Source organism: Coregonus clupeaformis, chromosome 2 (assembly GCF_020615455.1).
Source record: "Coregonus clupeaformis isolate EN_2021a chromosome 2, ASM2061545v1, whole genome shotgun sequence".
Lineage (NCBI taxonomy): Eukaryota > Metazoa > Chordata > Actinopteri > Salmoniformes > Salmonidae > Coregonus > Coregonus clupeaformis.
In genome coordinates, this window is record NC_059193.1 from 21,193,841 (window position 1) to 21,214,703 (window position 20,863).

The 20,863-nt window shown below is 43.5% G+C and overlaps 1 protein-coding gene across 1 annotated transcript in view; it reads right to left on the reverse strand.

Annotated features, from left to right (window-relative positions):
- LOC123493078 (receptor expression-enhancing protein 2-like) overlaps positions 1 to 19,436 on the reverse strand; it is a 33,059-nt gene extending 13,623 nt beyond the window's left edge. The window contains exons 1-6 of the mRNA XM_045226907.1: positions 18,965 to 19,436; positions 16,398 to 16,470; positions 12,548 to 12,624; positions 11,019 to 11,139; positions 10,161 to 10,274; positions 4,739 to 4,913 (exon numbers count right to left, since the gene is read on the reverse strand). Of these exons, the coding sequence (XP_045082842.1) occupies positions 4,739 to 4,913; positions 10,161 to 10,274; positions 11,019 to 11,139; positions 12,548 to 12,624; positions 16,398 to 16,470; positions 18,965 to 18,996 (592 nt within the window). The 5' untranslated portion in view covers positions 18,997 to 19,436. The remainder of the gene's footprint in view (positions 1 to 4,738; positions 4,914 to 10,160; positions 10,275 to 11,018; positions 11,140 to 12,547; positions 12,625 to 16,397; positions 16,471 to 18,964) is intronic.
- Between the last annotated feature and the right edge of the window lie 1,427 nt (positions 19,437 to 20,863).

Sequence of the window (20,863 nt, forward strand, 5' to 3'; positions counted from 1 at the left end):
CATAACTATTCACCCCCCAAAGTCAATACTTTGTAGAGCCACCTTTTGCAGCAATTACAGCTGCAAGTCTCTTGGGGTATATGTCTCTATAAGCTTGGCACATCTAGCCACTGGGATTTTTGCCCATTCTTCAAGGCAAAACTGCTCCAGCTCCTTCAAGTTTGATGGGTTCCGCTGGTGTACAGCAATCTAAGTCATACCACAGATTCTCAATTGGATTGAGGTCTGGGCTTTGACTAGGCCATTCCAAGACATTTAAATGTTTTCCCTTAAACCACTTGAGTGTTGCTTTAGCAGTATGCTTAGGGTCATTGTCCAGCTGGAAGGTGAACCTCAGTCCCAGTCTCAAATCTCTGGAAGACTGAAACAGGTTTCCCTCAAGGATTTCCCTGTATTTAATGCCATCCATCATTCCTTCAATTCTGACCAGTTTCCTAGTCCCTGTGGGGATGGTGTTCTCGGTGTGATGAGAGTTGTTGAGTTTGCGCCAGACATTTTCCTTGATGGCCAGAAAGCTCAATTTTAGTCTCATCTGACCAGAGTACCTTCTTCCATATGTTTGGGGAGTCTCACACATGCCTTTTGGCGAACACCAAACGTGTTTGCTTATTCTTTTCTTTAAGCAATGGCTTTTTTCTGGCCACTCTTCCGTAAAGCCCACTTCTGTGGAGTTTACAGCTTAAAGTGGTCCTATGGACAGATACTCTAATCTCCGCTGTGGCGCTTTGCAGCTCCTTCAGGGTTCTCTTTGGTGCCTCTCTGATTAATGCCCTCCTTGCCTGGTCCGTGAGTTTTGGTGGGCGGCCTTCTCTTGGCAGGTTTGTTGTGGTGCCATATTCTTTACATTTTTAAATAATGGATTTAAAATGGTGCTCCATGGGATGTTCAAAGTTCCGGATATTTTTTTATAACCCAACCCTGATCTGTACTTCTCTACAACTTTGTCCCTGACCTGTTTGGAGAGCTCCTTGGTCTTCATGGTGCCGCTTGCCTGGTGGTGCCCCTTACTTAGTGGTGTTGCAGACTCTGGGGTTTTTCAGAACAGGTGAAGTCAGAAGTTTACATACACCTTAGCCAAATACAGTCGTGGTCAAAAGTTTTGAGAATGACACAAATATTAATTTTCACAAAGTCTGCTGCCTCAGTTTTTGAGATAGCAAATTTGCATATACTCCAGAATGTTTGCTAGGCGTAGGCTCTATTGTATTCTGGCAGAAAGCCATTATAAGATATCTAATGGCAAACATTTAGTAGTGAATTGCATACAAGTGTAAAACTTCATCACCTTGTGCGCCGCACAACAGACTCGCCGATAGATATATAACGTTATAGACTCACCAGCTCCCTATACAGTCGTGGTCAAAAAGTTTTGAGAATGACACAAATACCTATTTTCACAAAGTCTGCTGCCTCAGTTTTGATGATGGCAATTTGCATATACTCCAGAATGTCATGAAGAGTGATCAGATGAATTGCAATTAATTGCAAAGTCCGTCTTTGCCATGAAAATGAACTTAATCCCCAAAAAACATTTCCACTGCATTTCAGCCCTGCCACATAAGGACCAGCTGCCATCATGTCAGTGATTCTCTCGTTAACACGGGGGAGAGGGTTGACGAGGACAGGGCTGGAGATCACTCTGTCGTGCTGATTGAGTTAGAATAACAGACTGGAAGCTTTAAAAGGAGGGTGGTGCTTGAAATCATTGTTCTTCCTCTGTTAACCATGGTTCCCTGCAAGGAAACACGTGCCGTCATCATTGCTTTGCACAAAAAGGGCTTCACAGGCAAGGATATTGCTGCTAGTAAGATTGCACCTAAATCAACCATTTATCGGATCATCAAGAACTTCAAGGAGAGAGGTTCAATTGTTGTGAAGAAGGCTTCAGGGCGCCCAAGAAAGTCCAGCAAGCGCCAGGACCGTCTCCTAAAGTTGATTCAGCTGCAGGATCGAGGCACCACCAGTGCAGAGCTTGCTCAGGAATGGCAGCAGGCAGGTGTGAGTGCATCTGCACGCACAGTGAATCGAATACTTTTGGAGGATGGCCTGGTGTCAAGAAGGGCAGCGAGGAAGCCACTTCTCTCCAGGAAAAACATCAGGGACAGACTGATATTCTGCAAAAGGTACAGGGATTGGACTGCTGAGGACTGGGGTAAAGTCATTTTCTCTGATGAATCCCCTTTCCGATTGTTTGGGACATCCGGACAAAAGCTTGTCCGGAGAATACAAGGTGAGCGCTACCATCAGTCCTGTATCATGCCAACAGTAAAGCATCCTGAGACCATTCATGTGTGGGGTTGCTTCTCAGCCAAGGGAGTGGGCTCACTCACAATTTTGCCTAAGAACACAGCCATGAATAAAGAATGGTACCAACACATCCTCCGAGAGCAACTTCTCCCAACCATCCAAGAACAGTTTGGTGACGACCAATGCCTTTTCCAGCACGATGGAGCACCTTGCCATAAGGCAAAATTGATAACTAAGTGGCTCGGGGAATAAAACATCGACATTTTGGGTCCATGGCCAGGAAACTCCCCAGTCCTTAATCCCATTGAGAACTTGTGGTCGATCCTCAAGAGGCGGGTGGACAAACAAAAACCCACAAATTCTGACAAACTCCAAGCATTGATTATGCAAGAATGGGCTGCCATCAGTCAGGATGTGGTCCAGAAGTTAATTGACAGCATGCCAGGTCTTGATAAAGAAGGGTCAACACTGCAAATATTGACTCTTTGCATAAACATAATGTAATTGTCAATAAAAGCCTTTGACACTTATGGAATGCTTGTAATTATACTTCAGTATACCATAGTAACATCTGATAAAAATATCTAAAAACACTGAAGCAGCAAACTTTGTGAAGACCAATACTTGTGCCATTCTCAAAACCTTTGACCACGACTTTACATTTAAATTCAGTTTTTCACAATTCCTGACATTTAATCATAGTAAAAATGCCCTGTCTTAGGTCAGTTAGGATCACCACTTTATTTTTTCGAATGTGAAACGTCAGAATAATAGTAGAGAGAATTATTTATTTCCGCTTTTATTTATTTCATCACATTCCCAGTGGGTCAGAAGTTTACGTACACTCAATTAGTATTTGGTAGCATTGTCTTTAAATTGTTTAACTTGGGTCAAACGTTTTGGGTAGCCTTCCACAAGCTTCCCACAATAAGTTGGGTGAATTTTGGCCCATTCCACCTGACAGAGCTGGTGTAACTGAGTCAGGTTTGTAGGCCTCCTTGCTCGCACACGCCTTTTCAGTTCTGCCCACAAATGTTCTATAGGATTGAGGTCAGGGCTTTGTGATGGCCACTCCAATACCTTGACTTTGTTGTCTTTAAGCCATTTTGCCACAACTTTGGAAGTATGCTTGGGGTCATTGTCCATTTGGAAGACCCATTTGTGACCAAGCTTTAACTTCCTGACTGATGTCTTGAGATGTTGCTTCAATATATCCACATAATTTTCCTTCCTCATGATGCCATTTATTTTGTGAAGTGCACCAGTCCCTCCTGCAGCAAAGCACCCCCACAGCATGATGCTGCCACCCCCGTGCTTCACGGTTGGGATGGTGTTCTTCGGCTTGCAAGCGTCCCCCTTTTTCCTCCAATCATAATGATGGTCATTATGGCCAAACAGTTCTATTTCTGTTTCATCAGACCGGAGGACAAAAAGTACGATCTTTGTCCCCATGTGCAGTTGCAAACCGTAGTCTGGCTTTTTTATGGTGGTTTTGGAGCAGTGGCTTCTTCCTTGCTGAGCGGCCTTTCAGGTTATTTCGATATAGGACTCGTTTTTCTGTGGATATAGATACTTTTGTACCCGTTTCCCCCAGCATCTTCACAAGGTCCTTTGCTGTTGTTCTGGGATTGATTTGCACTTTTCGCACCAAAGTACGTTCATCTCTAGGAGACAGAACGCGTCTCCTTCCTGAGCGGTATGACGGCTGCGTGGTCCCATGGTGTTTATACTTGCGTACTATTGTTTGTACAGATGAACATGGTACCTTCAGGCATTTGGAAATTGCTCCCAAGGATGAACCAGACTTGTGGAGGTCTACAATTTATTTCCTGAGATCTTGGCTGATTTCTTTTGATTTTCCCATGATGTCAAGCAAAGAGGCACTGAGTTTGAAGGTAGGCCTTGAAATACATCCACAGGTACACTTCCAATTGACTCAAATGATGTCAATTAGCCTATCAGAAGCTTCTAAAGCCATGGCATCATTTTCTGGAACCCCCATAAAAATAACAAATATAAAAAAAGAGCTCTGGATTAGTTCTGTACAGCTGCCATTTTCCCCCTGATCTTCCTACTATCGTTTTTTTTTCTCTGTTCTTCTCCCCTCTGCTCTGTGTACACATGCAGCTCTTCCTTCAGAAAAGCATGCATCACAACTTTGTTCCTTTGCACGTTTCTCTCATTCACTTTCGATTGTAAATGTCCACACTCACAGAAAAGTACATTCGGTAGCTACTAGCTATGCTTGTATAACTTTAGGAGCTGGATTTGCCGGTCTTTGTAATTAGTTTATGTTCGCTTTCGCTCGTTAGCATTTTGCTAACAGCGTCTATGTGATTTCACTATTAGTTTGTGCTAATTTTGTTAGAATTCTGGTAATAGAGGCCCAATGGGCTTTTCTTACGTTTTTAGCGGCCCCTTGTGTGCTATGACGATATGACAATCTGGATATCCCCCAAGTCAAGTGTGTGTGTGTGTGTGTGGTACCTACTCTGGCGCGTGGTCTTGGCGCGGGGCAGCGTGCTGGCTCCAGTAGCCATGTCGTCCATGGCATCTCTCCTCATGCGGGGGTCAGAGGAGCGCAGGCCCATCTCCTCCCCGTCGTTGATCAGAGTCAGGTCCTGCATGCTGAAACTACGCAGCTTGTCCGACAGCACACCCTGGCCCTGCACAACACACACAACACACACACACCTCAAACACTGTGGGGTATAGATGTACGCATATACAGACCAGGGTTTTTAAATCGGCTTTTGGCCGATAAAAAAATTAAAAGCTGATAAATACAATTGGCGCCGAATAATCGTCCGGGAGAAGAAGAAAGAATCCCATTGCAAAATAATGCTTTTTAGCCTCTTCATAGATGGAAATACATTTGACCGGTCATGCTTATCGGTCTATAGGTTAATTTCCATACTTTGGTGGTATTAAATTGCTGCGTGTGTATTTTCGTTATGTAGCCTATCTTATTTATCACACGCGCACAGCATACAGATACAGAACCTTTATTTGAGCGGAAAAATCTGTCCAGCTCCTCAACCTGCTTGTTGGTTGCAGCTGGAGTGAAACGTGATTTTATAAGCTCAATCATTGCGCAACAATTATAAATGCAATCACGTGTTAAAAACAGTTGATAGCCACGACTAAAAATAGCTACTATTTTTATTTCTCAACTGGTAATTGAAGCATGCTTCCCATTCGCCATTCAAGTGCAATGACAATGGAAGGCAGGCTTCAGCGCATCACACACACTACTTACCAATGAGCTGGAGGCAGTATGCATTTTGAAAACATATACTTAATTGTTTGAAACCTGAACGTTTTACTTCATATTATGTGGCATGTCTTACCTTGCTTCAAAGTAGAATATCCAAAATTATTTGATAAAGACTTCCATATTCAATTTTTTTTATGTAGCCTAGGCCTACTGGTTGTATAATTTTGGGATCCATCATCCCACAACATTTCCCAGTCTGTTTTGGAATAGGCTATTTCTTTCTCGCACAGAACAACAAGCTGACTAATAGAATAGGTCAACGTTTCTACTATGGGGGATAGTAGATTGACATAGGCTAGTGATTTTGATGTTCGTTACTTGTTTTGTTGGCTGAGGAAAAGTAAATGTGGACAGTTATTCTAACATCTTCAAAGTGAGCATTGGAATTTGGTAAGAAGACGCACACCTCGAGTTGCATGTTCTGTTACAATGAATTACCATACTACAAATGGGATTTCTGTCATTCTGAGTACCATGGGTGGACGCCCTTATCAGGTTACGCACCCAATCCATATGGGTTCGGGTACATTTCTCAAATGTCCAGTAAATTTAAATGCTGCCGGTCAAATGTCTTGTGCCACATTTTCCTAACGGAAACCCTGACCCAGACAGACGCCCTGCAGCATCACATGATCATAAGAGCACACACCTGCAGAACACACACACACGTCAAGACACTATGGTTGGGCGATGCCTGGAATGACACTTTCTCTCATCCACCTGTCCAAACATTGTTGATATACCATTGTATCATCTATTTTTACCCAGGGATGGGGGGGGGGAGTGCGTCATTGCGTTGGCTAGCAACGCAGTAAACGATCTGTGTCATGCACAAACCACCAGATAAGAATCTAATCATTAGACTACAATGTGGAAATCATCTTTCCAATATTGTATTTTCTTGTGTGCAAATAAATAAATATCAACCAATCATATGGTGATATGTGACACCGATAACTTTGAATGGTGATTTAGAACCAACCATTGTAGGCCTTCAGCGTGATACAAGACCTTTTCAATGGTGATTTAGGACAATTTCGAGATCGAGTGCGCATGTTCACCATAGAAGACATCACTGGGCAGTCTTCTTGGGAGAGCAAACAGTCACACTCTGTGCGCAACAGCCGGCCACCGCAGAGCTCACATCCTACCTACTCTAAAATGTAATTGGAGGAGATGATGACCCACTGGCATGGTGGAGAGCGAATGAAGGGTTGCTTTCCGCTCTTGGCCAACATCGGCCACAAATATCTCTGCATCTGTGCAAAAAGCGTTCCGTCTGAATGTGTTTTCAGTAGGCAATATTGTTACCCCACTCCGCAGTCTATTAAAGCCAGAAAAGGTGAACATGCTTGTTTTCCTTGCCAGAAGCCTTTAGGTAAGTTAATATATAATGAAAAGAAAATAGTCGTAATGGTTCTAAATTGCACTTTATTTGTTTAATTTTCAAAGCCTGTATTCACAGATGCATCTTATTCTAAATAAATGTATCCTAGGCTAAAACATTACATTGTGTGTCTTAAACGTATTTTCACTGTCATTCATTTGGTTAATTTCGTACTTATTTAGTCATTTGTAGCCTATCCAAATGTGGGTTATTCTTTTTATAGGCGACATTTCTTTTTTGTTCCCGCTTATCGAAAGCGCTGCTGTGGGGGCTCATGTAATGCCCGTTGCACAATTCAAGGATTTGAATGAACACTTCCACAATAATATAAATATCTGTTTAGAAGTTTACTTGTACAAGTTACGTTTACTGCAAATTGTACTGACAGTAGCCTAGTGTAGACCTATATTATTGTCCGTTTGGTTCGCAAGGATTTTCCGGCGGCACACAATTTGTTTATCCTAAAGCTTTGTTCAGGTGGAGGCCAGAAACTTATAAGGTTTGTTTAAACTTCCCATTCGATTATTCCATCTTGCAATTGTTAGTTCTCTCTCGCTCTCATTATTACCATGTGTATTTATTTAGGCTATTCACAAGCATAAAACGTTCTGAGATATAACGCTTGTTACTGGCCTCCTAGATTCATTTGAAAGTTGATCATGAAAGATATGCTTAGGCAAAAAAGTCACATTCAAATATACTGGTGATTGGGACAAAAAGGGAAATGAAGCTTTTAAAACATGTCCGCTGCAAAAGGCAAATGATCATCCGACATTGGAGAGGTGAGCGAGATAAATGTTATCTAACATTTTGCGCTGCTATTGGCACTCTCCACTCCGTCTACAATCTACATTTTAGGCCTACTCTTGCATTAGGTTAATAGTAGGCTAAGTCTACCTACATATTTATTGAAAAAGGCTATGACAAACAGGGATAAGTCATTTGGCATGTCGCCCGGCTGTGCGCTGCCAGACTCCAGCGGTGCCAGTCAAGTTCAAATAGGTTAAACCCTCGTCTGTAAAAAAATCGAAATATATAAAAACGATCATCTGTCACATCATGATGTCGTTGCCATCGATGATGTCTGTCAAACATAATTGATTTCCGATTATATCGTAATATCGCCCAACCCTACAAGACACCAGAGTAATTTCTTGGCAAGAGCTCTCAAACTATGCAATAGACACTATCACTAACAACATTGATATACAGACATATTGGTATGCCAACGTATGACTAGGGCAGTTACGGTGACCATATTGCAGCCACACTGGCAGTCACCAGTCATGACCGCAGTCAAATTCCACGTGACGTTTAGGCAAGGTAACTAGGCTTCTCCAAACTGTCCTCTGATGCAGCTGATGGTCATTAGTAGCTTACCAAACTTGCTAACAACCAGTCGCTTATGGCCGGTACTCAGCGCTCTACTGTCCCTCTAATCACTCTGATATCAATGCAAATGCAATGCAATCGAAAAATCACAGCATGGTACATGCCCATGGGACGAAATACAGTGGGGAAAAAAAGTATTTAGTCAGCCACCAATTGTGCAAGTTCTCCCACTTAAAAAGATGAGAGAGGCCTGTAATTTTCATCATAGGTACACGTCAACTATGACAGACAAATTGAGAAAAAAAATCCAGAAAATCACATTGTGGGATTTTTTATGAATTTATTTGCAAATGATGGTGGAAAATAAGTATTTGGTCACCTACAAACAAGCAAGATTTCTGGCTCTCACAGACCTGTAACTTCTTCTTTAAGAGGCTCCTCTGTCCTCCACTCGTTACCTGTATTAATGGCACCTGTTTGAACTTGTTATCAGTATAAAAGACACCTGTCCACAACCTCAAACAGTCACACTCCAAACTCCACTATGGCCAAGACCAAAGAGCTGTCAAAGGACACCAGAAACAAAATTGTAGACCTGCACCAGGCTGGGAAGACTGAATCTGCAATAGGTAAGCAGCTTGGTTTGAAGAAATCAACTGTGGGAGCAATTATTAGGAAATGGAAGACATACAAGACCACTGATAATCTCCCTCGATCTGGGGCTCCACGCAAGATCTCACCCCGTGGGGTCAAAATGATCACAAGAACGGTGAGCAAAAATCCCAGAACCACACGGGGGGACCTAGTGAATGACCTGCAGAGAGCTGGGACCAAAGTAACAAAGCCTACCATCAGTAACACACTACGCCGCCAGGGACTCAAATCCTGCAGTGCAAGACGTGTCCCCCTGCTTAAGCCATTACATGTCCAGGCCCATCTGAAGTTTGCTAGAGTGCATTTGATCCAGAAGAGGATTGGGAGAATGTCATATGGTCAGATGAAACCAAAATATAACTTTTTGGTAAAAACTCAACTCGTCGTGTTTGGAGGACAAAGAATGCTGAGTTGCATCCAAAGAACACCATATCTACTGTGAAGCATGGGGGTGGAAACATCATGCTTTGGGGCTGTTTTTCTGCAAAGGGACCAGGATGACTGATCCGTGTAAAGGAAAGAATGAATGGGGCCATGTATCGTGAGATTTTGAGTGAAAACCTCCTTCCATCAGCAAGGGCATTGAAGATGAAACGTGGCTGGGTCTTTCAGCATGACAATGATCCCAAACACACCACCCGGGCAACGAAGGAGTGGCTTCGTAAGAAGCACTTCAAGGTCCTGGAGTGGCCTAGCCAGTCTCCAGATCTCAACCCCATAGAAAATCTTTGGAGGGAGTTGAAAGTCCGTGTTGCCCAGTGACAGCCCCAAAACATCACTGCTCTAGAGGAGATATGCATGGAGGAATGGGCCAAAATACCAGCAAAAGTGTGTGAAAACCTTGTGAAGACTTACAGAAAACGTTTGACCTGTGTCATTACCAACAAAGGGTATATAACAAAGTACTGAGAAACTTTTGTTATTGACCAAATACTTATTTTCCACCATAATTTGCAAATACATTCATTAAAAATCCTACAATGTGATTTTCTGGAATTTTTTTCCTCATTTTGTCTGTCATAGTTGACGTGTACCTATGATGAAAATTACAGGCCTCTCTCATCTTTTTAAGTGGGAGAACTTGCACAACTGGTGGCTGACTAAATACTTTTTTTCCCCACTGTATAGCTTGACACTCACACAAGGAAACACCATGTGCAGACAGACGGACAGACACACACACACACATTACCCTGCAGAGCATACTCATCTCAAACATGATGACACACACACACCTCTGGTCAGGGCCAGGGCCTTGCTTACCTTGCTAGCTGCGGTGACGGCAGCAGTAGCAGCCAAGTTCAGACCTCTCTTCCCAAACCTCATCATAGTCTCATAACTACGGTCTTTAGCCTGGGTGATGTACTCATCGATCTCCTACAGGACGGGGGGGGGGGAGAAAGAGAGAGAAATAAAAAAGGGAGACAAAAAAAGGAGCGAGAGGGAAAGAAGTGAGACAGAGAGACAGAAAGAGAGAGAGAAACATACTGTATGACTCACTGCACCTAAACAACTGAGAATTGACAGACTGACAGAGAGCTGGATCTTATTGTGACATCTAACCTTCTCCTTATTGGACAGGGTTAAACGTTACCTTCTCCTTGTTGGACAGGGTTAGACGTTACCTTCTCCTTGTTGGACAGGGTTAAACGTTACCTTCTCCTTGTTGGACAGGGTTAGACGTTACCTTCTCCTTGTTGGACAGGGTTAGACGTTACCTTCTCCTTGTTGGACAGGGTTAGACGTTACCTTCTCCTTGTTGGACAGGGTTAGACGTTACCCTCTCCTTGTTGGACAGGGTTAGACATTACCTTCTCCTTGTTGGACAGGGTTAGACGTTACCTTCTCCTTATTGGACAGGGTTAGACGTTACCTTCTCCTTGTTGGACAGGGTTAGACGTTACCTTCTCCTTGTTGGACAGGGTTAGACGTTACCTTCTCCTTATTGGACAGGGTTAGACGTTACCTTCTCCTTATTGGACAGGGTTAGACGTTACCTTCTCCTTGTTGGACAGGGTTAGACGTTACCTTCTCCTTATTGGACAGGGTTAGACGTTACCTTCTCCTTATTGGACAGGGTTAGACGTTACCTTCTCCTTGTTGGACAGGGTTAGACGTTACCTTCTCCTTATTGGACAGGGTGGGGTGGACAAACTTGCGGTAGAGCACGCTGGAGCCCTTAGTGTACGGAGACAGGAGCCAGATCACAAAGGCTATCTTCAGCTCAAAGTAGAAAGGAAACCTGCATGGCCAACCACACCAACAGGAGAGTTAATAGACAGGACAGAAGAATGGACGTAGGCTACAATTTTACTGAAACAATATCATTATGACAAATGTAGACAATCAAAATTGAAGTTGATTTAAATATAGCAATTCTAGTGAACACATGTTGAAAATACATTTAACAGCTTTTCAACCAAAAATATGTATTTTCAAATGTATATATACACACACTAAATGCCCAAAAGTATGTGGACACCTGCTCGTCAAACATCTAATTCCAAAATCATGGGCATTAATATGGAGTTGGTTCCCCCTTTGCTGCTATACCAGCCTCCACTCTTCTGGGAAGGCTTTTCACTAGATGTTGGAACATTGTTGCGGGGACTTGCTTCCATTCAGCCACGAGCATTAGTGAGGTCGGGCACTGACTCGCGTTCGGTGTTCCAATTCATCCCAAAGGTGTTCGATGGGGTTGCGGTCAGGGCTCTGTGCAGGTCAGTCAAGTTCTTCCACACCGATCTCGACAATCCATTTCTGTATTGACCTCATTTTGTGCACAGGGGCATTGTCATGCTGAAACAGGATAGGTCCTTCCCCAAACGGTTGCCACAAAGTCTAGAATGTCATTGTATGCTGTAGCGTTAAGATTTCGCTTCACTGGAAGGGGACTAGCCCGAACCATGAAAAGCAGCCCCAGACCATTATTCCTCCTCCACCAACCTTTAAAATTGGCACTTTGCATTCGGGCAGGTAGCGTTCTCCTGGCATCCGCCAAACCGAGATTCGTCCGTCGGTCTGCCAGATTGGGAATTGTGATTCATCACTCCAGAGAACTGTTCCAGAGTCCAATGGCGGTGAGATTTACACCACTCCAGCCAACGCTGGTAACCAATTTCATGAAGCTCCCTACCAACAGTTATTGTGCTGACGTTGCTTCCAGAGGCAGTTTGGAAATCAGTAGTGAGTGTTGCAACAGAGGATAGACGATTTTGTACGCGCTACACATTTCAGCACTTGGCAATCCCATTCTGTGAGCTTGTGTGGCCTACCACTTCGCGGTTGAGTCGTTGTTGCTCCTAGACATCTCCACTTCACAATAACAGCACGGGGCAGCTCTAGCAGGGCAGAAATTTGACAAACTGATTGATAGGGTGGCATCCTATGACTGTGCCACATTGAAAGTCACTGAGCTCTTCAGTAAGGCCATTCTACTGCCAATGTTTGTCTATGGAGATTGCATGGCGGTGTGCTCGATTTTATACACCTGTCAGCAACGGGTGTGGCTGAAATAGCCGAATCCACTAATTTGAAGGGCTGTCCACTTTTGGCCATGTAGTGTATATTGTTTTTCATATGGATGGTCCTAGGGGCTATTGTTGTAAGTGGCTGTAGGGCAGTGGTCAGAGATGACCCGCGTGACTCACCAGGACATGAACAAGTCTGTGAGGGTCTCCACCGTCGTGAATAACGCAAACACTATCCAGTACATCATCCATTTCACCTGGACACACACACACAGGATAGAGGGGAGAGCGCATCACATATAGACCAAAGCATAGCCTACAGTAAGCAGTGACAAGACACATGTACAGCCACGCATCTCTCTCTCTCACACACACACACACAGACACACGCATGCATAGTCATAAACACAACATATCTAGTTAGGGCCTTCATAGACCGAATCAGTATGCATGGTTGATCACTGCCAAACATAGGACGGAGAGTGTGTCATCAATTACTGCAATATAAAGTTGAAGTCGGAAGTTTACATACACCTTAGCCAAATACATTTAAACTCAGTTTTTCACAATTCCTGACATTTAATCCTAGTAAAAATTCCCTGTCTTAGGTCAGTTAGGATCACCACTTTATTTTAAGAATGTGAAATGTCAGAATAATAGTAGAGAGAATGATTTATTTCAGCTTTTATTTCTTTCATCACATTCCCAGAAGTTTACATACACTCAATTAGTATTTGGTAGCATTGCCTTTAAATTGTTTAACTTGGGTCAAACGTTTTGGGTAGCCTTCCACAAGCTTCCCACAATAAGTTGGGTGAATTTTGGCCCATTCCTCCTGACAGAGCTGGTGTAACTGAGTCAGGTTTGTAGGCCTCCTTGCTTGCACACGCTTTTTCAGTTCTGCCCACAAATGTTCTATAGGATTGAGGTCAGGGCTTTGTGATGGCCACTCCAATACCTTGACTTTGTTGTCCTTAAGCCATTTTGCCACAACTTTGGAAGTATGCTTGTCCATTTGGAAGACCCATTTGCGACCAAGCTTTAACTTCCTGACTGATGTCTTGAGATGTTGCTTCAATATATCCACATCATTTTCCTTCCTCATGCACCAGTCCCTCCTGCAGCAAAGCACCCTCACAGCATGATGCTTCCAACCCTGTGCTTCACGGTTGGAATGGGTTTCTTCGGCTTGCAAGTACCCCCACCAAACATAACGATGGTCATTATGGACAAATAGTTCTATTTTTGTTTCATCAGACCAGAGGACATTTCTCCAAAAAGTACGATCTTTATCCCCATGTGCAGTTGCAAACCGTAGTGTGGCTTTTTTATAGCGGTTTTGGAGCAGTGGCTTCTTCCTTGCTGAGCAGCCTTTCAGCTTATGTCGATATAGGACTCGTTTTACTGTGGATATAGATACTTTTGTACCCGTTTCCTCCAGCATCTTCACAAGGTCCTTTGCTGTTGTTCTGGAATTGATTTGCACTTTTCACACCAAAGCACATTCATCTCTAGGAGACAGAACGTGTCTCCTTCCTGAGCGGTATGACGGCTGTGTGGTCCCATGGAGTTTATACTTGCGTACTATTGTTTGAACAGATGAACGTGGTACCTTCAGGCGTTTGAAAATTGCTCCCAAGAATGACAAAAAAAATTCTGAGGTCTTGGCTGATTTCTTTTGATTTTCCCATGATGTCAAGCAAAGAGGCATTGAGTTTGAAGGTAGGCCTTGAAATACATCCACAGGTACACCTCCAATTGACTCAAATGATGTAAATTAGCCTATCAGAAGCTTCTACAGCCATGACATCATTTTCTGGAATTTCCCAAGCTGTTTAAAGGCACAGTCAACTTAGTGTATGTAAACTTCTGACCCACTGGAATTGTGATACATTGAATTATAAGTGAAATAATCTGTCTGTAAACAATTGTTGGAAAAATTACTTGTATCATGCACAAAGTAGATGTCCTAACCAACTTGCCAAAACTATAGTTTGTTAACAAGAAATTTGTGGAGTGGTTGAAAAACAAGTTTTAATGACTCCAACCTAAGTGTATGTAAACTTACGACTTCAACTGTAAATAGCGAGATGATGTGGATGAATCCTAAATGTCACACTGACAGAGTGAAAACATTTCATCTAAATATATATATCGGCATATGAAAAATATAAAGCACTAAACCCAGCTAGGGAATGCATTGAATAGCCTGAGAGGATGAGTCATATTTTTTATGTCATACAGTGCATTCGGAAAGTATTCAGACCCCTTGACTTTTTCCACATTTTGTTACGTTACAGCCTTATTCTAAAATGGATTCAATGTTTATTTTTTCTCATCAATCTACACACAATACACCATAACAACAAAGCAAAAACAGGTTTTTAGACATTTTAGCACATTCTTTACAAATACAAAACGGAAATATCACATTCACATAAGTATTCAGACCCTTTACTCAGTACTTTGTTGAAGCACCTTTGGCAACGATTACAGCCTCGAGTCTTCTTGGGTATGACGCTACAAGCTTTGCACACCTGTATTTGGGGAGTTTTTCCAATTTTTCTCTGCAGATCCTCTCAAGCTCTGTCAGGTTGGATGGGGATCGTCGTTGCACAGCTATTTTCAGGTCGCTCCAGAGATGTTCGATCGGGTTCAAGTCCGGGCTCTGGCTGGGCCACTCAAGGATATTCAGAGACTTGTCCCGAAGCCACTCCTGCGTTGTCTTGGCTGTGTGCTTAGGGTCATTGTCCTGTTGGAAGGTGAACCTTCACCCCAGTCTGAGGTACTGAGTGCTCTGGAGTAGGTTTTCATCAAGGATCTCTCTGTACTTTGCTCCATTCATCTTTCCCTTGATCCTGACTAGTCTCCCAGTCCCTGCAGCTGAAACACATCTCCACAGCATGATGCTGCCACCACCATGCTTCACCATAGGGATGGTATTGGCCAGGTGATGAGCAGTGCCTGGTTTCCTCCAGAAGTGACGCTTAGCATTCAGGCCAAAGAGAATCAGAGAATCTTGTTTCTCATGGTCTGAGAGTCCTTTAGGTGCCTTTTGGCAAACTCCCAAGTGGGCTGTCATGTGCCTTTTACTGAGGAGTGGCTTCCGTCTGGCCACTCTACCATTAAGGCCTGATTGGTGGAGTGTGCCTTTCCAAATCATGTCCAATCAATTTCGAGACTCATAGCAAAGGGTCTGAATACTTACGTAAATAACGTATCTCTTTTTTATTTGCAACCATTTAAATAACTGTTTTTGCTTTGTCATTATGGGGTATTGTGTGTAGATTGATGAGGAAATGTTTTTATTGAATCAATTTTAGAATAAGGCTGTAACGTAACAAATTGTGGAAAAAGTCAAGGGGTTTGAATACTTTCCGAATGCACTGTAGGAACAAAGCACATGCCAAATGTGTGATGTTATATAATTAGTGTTTCTACTGTTGAATCATTACAGGAAAAAATAGAAAAGGATAGCGAGAGAGCAAGAAAAATAAGAGATGGGAGGGAAAAAATTAATAAAAACAACAGGGCTAAAAATGTCCTCTGTATCTCTCCCTCCCTCTCTCTGTCTGCATGTGCCCCAGCTAAGATATTGAGAGGGGGGGTTTCCATAGCAACCAGAGGGAGGAGAAGGCTCCGGAGAGGAGAGAGCTTGGTGGAGCTAGGCAGAGGGCCAGAACACAGAGTTCCACCGCTCCTCCTTCTCTACCACCCCTCCTCTTCCTCCTCCTCTTTCTTATCCCTCTGCTCCCTGACAGGAATGAGGTAAGCTGGGAGGCTCCCATTTTAAACGGATACTGTTTAACTGCTCTCTCATCCTCTGAGACAATGGAAACTTGCTGCAGCGCATTGGAAAGAGTGAAAGCCATTTTAAAACCATCATAACTTTGTCCATTGTATTATCTCAATATGAATATTTGAAATAACTACAAGAGACTTAAAATATTTAGCCCATCACTGAAGACATTGTAAAGACATACTAATGCACTGCAGCAATAGAGGTACAGTATGCATGTACAAAACTCACATATTCCTTCACATTCTTTGTCTTGACAGCCTTGTATGAGGAGTAGGCCGGGTAGAGGGTCCCGAAGGCCAGGCTGAAGGAAGAGGAGAGTCAGAGAGGAATGGGTCAGAGGTTAGGGGTTAAGGTACAGTAAACAACATCACCCGGGCAACATGACCTCTGGGTGGCAACACTGACACTAACCAAATGTTTCCCTCTGTTTCAATATTTATCCAGTAAAATGTGGCCTAACACCTGACTCCAGTCTAAAACCCATGATCTCACAGAGTCAACATAAATAGGTTGCTTTGAGGGAAAGTAGGCCATATTCTGGGCAGCTCTCAAAATATCCCTCTAGGTTAGCCTAGTTAGGGCACCTGACTCGCTGTATTGCAATAACAGATGGTTACATTTAAACAAAGGGCAGTGGTTTGTTGGAACAAATGATCAGTTCAGGAAACAGAAGATTGGAAAAGAATGGAAAGCGTTTCTGCTACTGATAGATGGACCAAACACAGGATAACGGCAGGTCACCGTATGTGAATCTGCCTACAACACACACACACATTGCACTCTGTCCTGTCAGCCCGGCCGCAGGGTGATTACTGCTGATGTGACAGGAAACTGAATGCTGAGCGAGGGGAGAGCTGGGAGGACCACGCCTGCTACCTTACTGTGAAGGCTAAGGGCATTTCTACCACTAGGTTAAATTGTGTTCATGTATTCCACCTTTCTGTCCAAATGTTTTCATTTCTCAGGCTTAGTCTGAGGAAATATTTTCCGCTATGGGTTTCCCTTGTTCCATCTATGTGTTTCTCGTGTGCACCGAGTCTATGCGTCTGTCTGGGTCTTTGTCTGTCTGTGATTTGCCCAGTAATGCTGCCAGGGCTGCTTTGCTCTACTCTGCGCTGTAGCTGTCCAGTAAGAGGAGACGCGTGGCAGGCCAGGCAAGCAGCAAGGTTCAGACTCCCACAGCAGACGCCCAATGTCTCAGAGTCCCTCTCTCTCTCCCTCCCAGACTCCTCTCTGCTCTGTCCCATATCTCCTCAATCCCATACTGCTCAATGCACCCAAGGAGACACAGAACAAATGGCTACCAAGCACTGACCAGGCTCAGATTCTGTGATTAGACCTATCGACTGTAATTCTACACCCATTTTAAGTGGAAATATATAGCCATCCTGTTGTTGGGCACTTTGGCTTGTAGTGTCCAATTGAGGTTTTACAAGCCCAACAACACAGTTTGACTGGGGATATTTCCCCAAAGCTTATGCTAACATACATACCAAGTGAGAATGAGCATGACAGTCTGACTTTCATACTAGTACACAGAGATAAAGACAGGGTTGGCCAATCCCTGGGATAAGCATCCTCTTGTTTACAGGACCATTCAATCATGACGTTTCTTTGGTCTCTAACACATGATTACCTGCCAAGCAATGAGCCTTAAACCCTCTACACTAAAGTAAAGGTTGGCTCAGATGTTATTGGTTATGTAATCCAATGCAAAATCAGCTACATCAATGACATCTATACATCTATTATTTAAAAAAGAGCAGGCAGGCAAGCTCCGCTCTTTACATCTGAGATTTAGGTAACTATAAAACTATTAAAGTTGTGGCTCTCATTCCATGCCAAGATGACAATTGCTACTGATGACATGATGAAAACATAATTTGATAGGTAAACTGTCCACATAAATCCTACCACCTAAATACAACACTGACTAACAAACACAAAGAGCTGATAACAGCTAGATATATTCTGAGGATGTAGGGTGATGACAGTGTGTGTGTATGACTCAACTGTATAAACAGCTGTTGACTCTAGCCTAGCTGTCAGGGTACAGGTAGACCTATCCTAGCTTAGCTGGCTCATTACAACATCAAATGACATCTGCCTCCCTCTTGGGTCTCAGCCCTTATCAAACAGTACCACTGTCACGTAGACGGCTCGACCCGTTTCATAAATGACATCATGAGAATCAGGTAAAATCTTGACTGTCTCGGTTGAGGTGACAGTGGGAATGGAAGAGCATCAATGATTTCTCTGGATGTCAGTGTCATGCTAGCAGTGCTGTTCCTGACACGTTTTGATCATCATCACGCAAACCTTACTAATATGTACTTTCACTATTATGCGTGATTAGCAATAATCAAGACTAGAGCATTTTGTTTTACTGACTTAGAATAACAAGCCCTATATGAATTCACAAATTAGCTTCAGTGGATGGCATAAGCAAGCTTGTTAGCTAGCTAATCCATTCCACCTTCACTTGGCTAGCAGCGTTATCATTTGAGCTAATGTTAGCCAGCTAGCTAACTACCTGTTAGTTTTGCTCTCTGCCTACCAAACTGTCTTTATGAAACACCAGTGGTCAACATGCCCATTTCAGCACCATGGGCTATACATCAACGACAATTTAATTGCTAGCAAATTAGCTCGTTCGCTGTCATTCTGGCTATCAAGAGAACTGGCCGTGCGCGATTTGGGCACAAGCCATGGCAGCAGTAGTTAGTGTATGCAGCTGTAGAAAGCGATGTGGTATGGCAAGAGCCGATACAACAACAAACTGAGTCCATACTCACACTACCATCCTGGAGATAATCCACGACACCATCTTGATTGATTGTAGTGAGCTTTTCCTTATTCTCGGAAATCTAGCTAACTAGCTAGCTACCCCCCATTCCTCTGTCCACCACCGTGTTGCTGTGATGCGAGTGCGGTGCCTGCTGCTGTTCTGAAGTGCTCTATTTTACTGACAGGTAGCTAGGCTACTCCGTGGTGATGTGCAGCTCGCGAACGATTCGTGCTTTTTGAACGACTCTTTTTACTGACTGGAGTCATAATTCGATTTTCTGAGTGACTCGTTAATTTTAGTCGTTCGTTCGTTCGTTTAAAACGCGCAACTCCGGTGACGAGCTCCGACCAACTGTCTATCATGCTGCAGACAGCATAGCAAATAAAAATACATGTTTAGAACTGATAATTGATCGCATGGTGCAAGAATGAATACAATTAATTTATTATTGAACGTTATGATGGACACAACGTTGTAGAACCAAAACATACTCTGCTCAACAAACTCCAATTTGAGAACGAATCGTTTGGGGTGCTGCAGTCAAGCAATGCATTCCGCCAAGAATCGTCCGGATGCGGCCACAACTAAACCTCGTTTCAAATGTACCAATAAATAATCTTATTTGTATGCCTAGCAATCAACAAATGTACATTGTTTAAAGAACGCTTTTACAAGTCTCAGTCACATGACAGCTCCAATAAGCCCCTTATGTGAAACGAGAGGCTTGTAGAATCATGACTATTTCGAGTTTTTAGTTCATTGTTCGCCGGTAGGGGGTACTGCGTGCTCTGGGCATTACTGACTCAAATGAACGAAATGAGTCTAAAGATTCGTTCTTTTGACTGAATTAATCGAAAAGATCAGAGTTATTAAAAAGAGCAGAACTTCCCATTACTACTATTGTGAATTCTGAATCTGTTGCATTGAAATCACTGAAATTCCTATTTCTCTTAAAGGGGCACGCCCACACTGTTTTGTCTAGCCCACAGAGAAGGCAACTGGTTACTGCCACAATTAAATTGGTCGTATGTATAGGAGCTGAATTAATTAGTGTAGCTATGCAGACACGACCAAAAGGCTCTGTACAGTGAAATGTCAGATGCACTGATGTCCCAGACCCAGACATTGCTTGATACTGTGTGTAGCTCAGTTGGTAGAGCATGGTGCTTGCAACACCAGGGTTGTGGGTTCAATTCCCACAGGGGACCAGAATGAAAAGAATGTATGCACTCACTAACTGTAAGTCGCTCTGGATAAATGTAATGAGTATATAAACCCTGGATTGCTGATGCTTTGTATTGGCCATTGACAGGCTTTGAAGCCATCGGTCGGCCATATTGGCACTCCCCAGTAGGAGAAGTCCTCCATAGAGCCCCACAGTGGCGGTGTCATAAAACCTAGCGGTCAAACAGGGAAATGGCTCCAATTGTTTTTCCACCATTCATTTTTCCGATAGGGGATTTTAGAAACACTTAAAATAAGGGCTGTGTAGGGGCTCCTGAGTGGTGCAGCGGTCTAAGGCACTGCAGTGCTTGAGGCATCACTACAGATCCGGGTTCGATCCCGGGCTGTGTTGCAGCCGGCTGCAACCAGGAGACCCATGAGGTGACGCACAATTGTCCGGGGATGTCCTTGTCCCATCGCGCTCTAGCGCTCCTGTGGTGGGCCCGGGCGCCAGTTGTATGGTGTTTCTTCCCACACATTGGTGTGGCTGGCTTCCAGGTTAAGCAAGCAGTGTGGCTTGGCAGGGTCGTGTTTCGGAGGACGCATGGCTCTTGACTTTCGTCTCTCCCAAGTCAGTACAGGTGTTTCAGCGATGGGACAAGACTGTAACTACCAACTGGGAAGAAACATTTGTAATAAAAATTAGGTCTATGTAGGCGTGATGTTTTGATAACCATGTAAA